This window comes from Lactuca serriola, chromosome 5 (genome assembly GCF_051521515.1).
Source record: "Lactuca serriola cultivar US96UC23 chromosome 5, Lser_US96UC23_V15, whole genome shotgun sequence".
Lineage (NCBI taxonomy): Eukaryota > Viridiplantae > Streptophyta > Magnoliopsida > Asterales > Asteraceae > Lactuca > Lactuca serriola.
This window is the reverse complement of record NC_136412.1, coordinates 172,484,809-172,489,199: the sequence shown is the minus strand read 5'-3', so window position 1 is coordinate 172,489,199 and position 4,391 is coordinate 172,484,809. Positions and strand designations below refer to the sequence as shown.

At 35.4% G+C, this 4,391-nt stretch overlaps 1 protein-coding gene across 1 annotated transcript; it reads left to right on the top strand.

Annotated features, from left to right (window-relative positions):
* Positions 1-338: 338 nt before the first annotated feature.
* LIGB (catalytic LigB subunit of aromatic ring-opening dioxygenase family) lies at positions 339-2,340 on the top strand. Its single transcript, XM_079001297.1, has 2 exons — positions 339-757; positions 1,602-2,340. The coding sequence occupies exons 1-2, from the start codon at positions 491-493 to the stop codon at positions 2,160-2,162; spliced, it is 828 nt and encodes a 275-aa protein (XP_078857423.1). The 5' UTR covers positions 339-490; the 3' UTR covers positions 2,163-2,340.
* The last annotated feature ends 2,051 nt before the right edge of the window (positions 2,341-4,391 follow it).

The window sequence follows — 4,391 nt, the reverse complement described above, 5'->3', positions numbered from 1 at the left end:
AAGATGTTTGAAATATGGTCAAACTACATTCTGGAAACCAAATGAAAATTTCTATAATTTATTCTAAAAAATAATTTTATATCAAGTTTTATATGAAATTTAATAAGCAATAACGATTCTTTCTCTCAATCAAAAAAACTAGCTTGACATTACTAGAATTAACAAAAAAAAAAATTGTTAGTTTCAAATTTTAATATAATCATTACTTACTTTGTAAGCATTGTTTTTTGTATTTGTAATTCACATTATCTTACGAGTCGATGGGGACACAATAAGCATTTGATGTTTTCAATTTGACATCCTTCATGTGTTAGATTAAGTTATTAAATCACAAATCGTGTTGACGTTGTTGTTGTGCTCACGTAAGCAATGATCAGAAGGGTCGGTGGGGGGTTTTGGTTAGGTGGAAGAAACGCCAATCTCTATATAATCACCTCCATATCCAACTGATTCCTTCATCGATTCCATTTCTTCACCTCCGATAATCAAGATGATGACGACGATGAACGGCATGAAGATTCAAGACACGTTTTACATATCCCATGGATCCCCTACTTTGTCAATCGATGAAACTATGCCGGCGAGGCATTTTCTTCAATCATTTCAGCAAAAAGTGTATCCTGCTAATGCTCCTCGACCTTCTTCTATCCTTGTAATCTCCGGTCACTGGGAGACTACGTATCCGACGGTCAACGTCGTCGATGGCCCTTCTGACACCATCTACGATTTCTATGGTTTTCCCAAAAAAATGTATCAGGTACGCAATTCTTTCTTCCTTTTTTTATTATCGATTTTCTTGTTTATTAATACCTAAATTTCGTTGAAATCATGAATCATCCCGAATCTGTTATAAGCCTGATTTTTTTTATGAAATGATGGAGCTGATTTTTAATGATTATTTGGTTAAAGCCCTCATGTTTGGGTAAGATTTTCGAATTGCCTTTCTTGCCAGATCAAAAATTAAACCTGATGGAATCTAATTATAGCAATTAGAAATTAGTAATGATTAGTTCTAGGATTTCAGATAAACTGACTATGATTTACATTCTTTGATTATGCAACTGATTATATGATACTTTATATCATAAAAATCTCTTAAAAATTATAGATCTAAAGTCTAAACACCCTTGCTTATTGGAGTGAATTTAGATTCTTTGATTATGAAAATGAATATGTGATTTTTTTAAGTCATAATAATAATGTTTAAAAATATAGATCTAAACACCCCTTGCTTGTTGGAGTGAATTTAGATTTTTTTATTATGCCACATATTTTTACATTTATTTCTATATTATAGTATCATACATCCTTTTTCTTCGGTATTATATTATTCCGTATAGCTGAATTCAAAAGATAGCAATGTAGTTTCGTATATTTGTTTTCTTATTAAAGCCTTGTATAATTCAAAATTTGTTGTCCAATTACAGTATTAGATTTTGAAAGATATGTCTATTTGTAGCAATGAAAATTGCTTTGTATATGTATACATTCGAGTCTTTAGTATAAAGAAATAAAAGTAGTATTATGCTATAATAAAAAAAATTAATGAAAGTACATTGTTATTTTTACTTGCATTTAACTCCGTTTCTTTCAAAAAACAGCTCAAGTACCCCGCACCCGGAGCTCCAAAACTCGCCAACCGGGTCAAAGAACTCCTCATGTCATCCGGTTTCAAACGGGTCGACCAAGAAAAAAAACGCGGGCTAGACCACGGTGCGTGGGTCCCACTAATGCTAATGTACCCAGAAGCTGACATCCCCGTATGCCAACTCTCGGTCCAAACAAACCAAGATGCCACATACCATTACAACATGGGCAAAGCCTTAGCACCCCTAAAAGACGAAGGGGTGCTAATAGTGGGCTCGGGTGCAACCACTCACAACCTCAAAATGCTACGCAACACCCCCACAGTGCAACCCTGGGCCCACGAGTTTGACATGTGGCTCAAGGAAGCTTTGATTGAAGGAAGATATGAAGATGTTAATGAGTATAAAGAAAAGGCCCCACATGCCACAGTGGCACACCCGTGGCCCGACCATTTTTACCCGTTGCATGTGGCCATTGGGGCCGGGGGTGCGGATTCTAAAGCCGAACTTATTCATCATAGTTGGGGCTTGTCATCACTTTCGTATGCATCGTATAAATTCACAAGCTCGGTGTGACTTGTCGATTTGTTTTTGTGGATTACTAGGTTGTGTGAATAGGATGTTGTACTTTATTTGTCTTAATATACGTAAAGTATTTTTACACGTGACATTGTAGTCTTACTTGTTTAAGCATAAGAATGCACATGTTTTCTTTGTAATTTTATATGTTATCGATAAGATATAACTTGATTGATTTGTTTTAGTATAATGATTGATATTGCTCACAAAGCTACCAACAATGATAAATTATGTAAGTTCTATCATGGAGCTCATAACTTTTATTATGATTTTCATAGATATATGCAAAGAAATATTTTAACGAATTTTCTAAAATTATAAGAATAGATCATTACAAGGGAACGTAGACAGACCAGTTAATAAGTTGTGATGTGTTCACAAAGATATATTGCTGTTTTCCATAACTCTTGCGTTCTTACCTTTGTGAACTCATTAATTATTCCTTCTAAAAGGAACTTTAATTTTGTAACAATATACTTACAATGATACATATAGTTAAAGGTTATTGAGGATAACTCAAATTCCATCACACTCTATTTCTTCTTCTTTTTTCAGATTACTGTTGATAGTAAAGTTTCATATGTATATATGTTGATAGTAAAGTTTCATATGTATATAGAGAATGCCAACCATCTCTATTATCATTAGATAACAAGTGATTTCTCTGTAATAAGAGTATCCATCAAATTTAATGACCCATTCTTGAGTAATCATATCGTATTTGGTAGAAATTGAAGCTTTAGCCTTTAGTTGAAGAAAAATTAAAAAAAAAAATCACGTTAATTTAATCTACATTTTACTTTTGTAGGAAAAATCTCAGCTTGAATTTTCAGTAAAAGTCAAATTTTCAAGAGAGAATATAGATCGGATGATAGAGAAAATATGAGAAATTAAATTGTCTCCTACCTTTTATGCCTACAAATATTCCTACGCACTAACATTATGGCACGTATCATCATTTCACCATTCAATTTAATTTTATTTGATATATTCCTAATATACTCTTAATGAGATAGTTAACTAAATATGGAATTGTGACAAATGTCATAAATTTAAGACAAAACTGCACGAATGGTCCTGTGGTTAGCTGAAAATTGTCACTTTGGTCCAAAAAAGTTTGGACTAGCACCAGAGGTCCAAACTTTTCATTTTGTTGCGAGTTTGGTCCGATTTTGTTTGAACTTTTTTATAAAGACGATTTTGCCCCTAATTATTTAATATTTTAATTTTCTTTTATTACAACAATTAAAAAGAATTAAAAAGAAAAGAAAAAAGAAAATACCCTCTCTCTTTCATACTCTCTCTCTCTCTCTCTCTCTCTCTCTCTCTCTCTTTAAAGCAGGCGAGCACCAATGGTTATCCCACCTTGCGATCGATCGACACTCCTCGGAAGTCCCCTTCTGGCCTCGCCTCTCATACCTCTCTCTCGAACCAACCGTCGCACCCACTTCTTCTTCTTCTTCTGTCGAGAAAAACCCACCGACGACCTCGTCTTCTTTATTGTTACTGCTCGTGGCACCTCATCGGGACCCCCAAACGAACCTTGTTTTTGATTCCTCTTCCTGTTTCGAACCAACATCGGAGGCGTGTGGTCTGCTGTCGTTCTCTTTCGACAATCGCTTGGGGATGAGAGGGCCAAATCGGAGACCAAATTTACAGAGATTGGCACTATACTTGTGTGTGTCTAGGGTTTTTTTATTAGGGGTGACAGAAGGTTAGCGAAGGAAGATTTTGATGCCAAAACGGCTTCATCTTTGCTCGAAGCAATCCCAACGATCTCGATTCTCAAATCGTCTCTCTTTACAACCTTCTAAATCTCAAAATCGGCAATAAATCGTAAGCATCTCCAGAGATCAATAGGGCCAAAGGGAAGGAAATGAAGCTTCTCTCTTCGTGTTCTGATAACAAGGTGCGACGCGGAAGGGAGAACCGGTTGAGCTAGGAGAGCAGCAACATCGGCATAGGTGGTGTGTTTGGCAGTGGAGCTCGACGGGAAAAAGGGCAGGTGCGATGGGGGGTGTTCGGCGTTTTTGTTTGCTCGAGAATCACAGGTTTCCTTTCATCTCTCTTCTTTTTACTTTTAATGTAAATCCATGGGATTTAGTCAATAGATTTAGGTTAAGATGAGTGTTTGTTGATTGATTCTTGATAGAAATGGATAAATCAAATGGATGAGTGAGGTTAATCTTTTATAGGAAATCGATGGGTGTATGTTTGTTTTGCTTG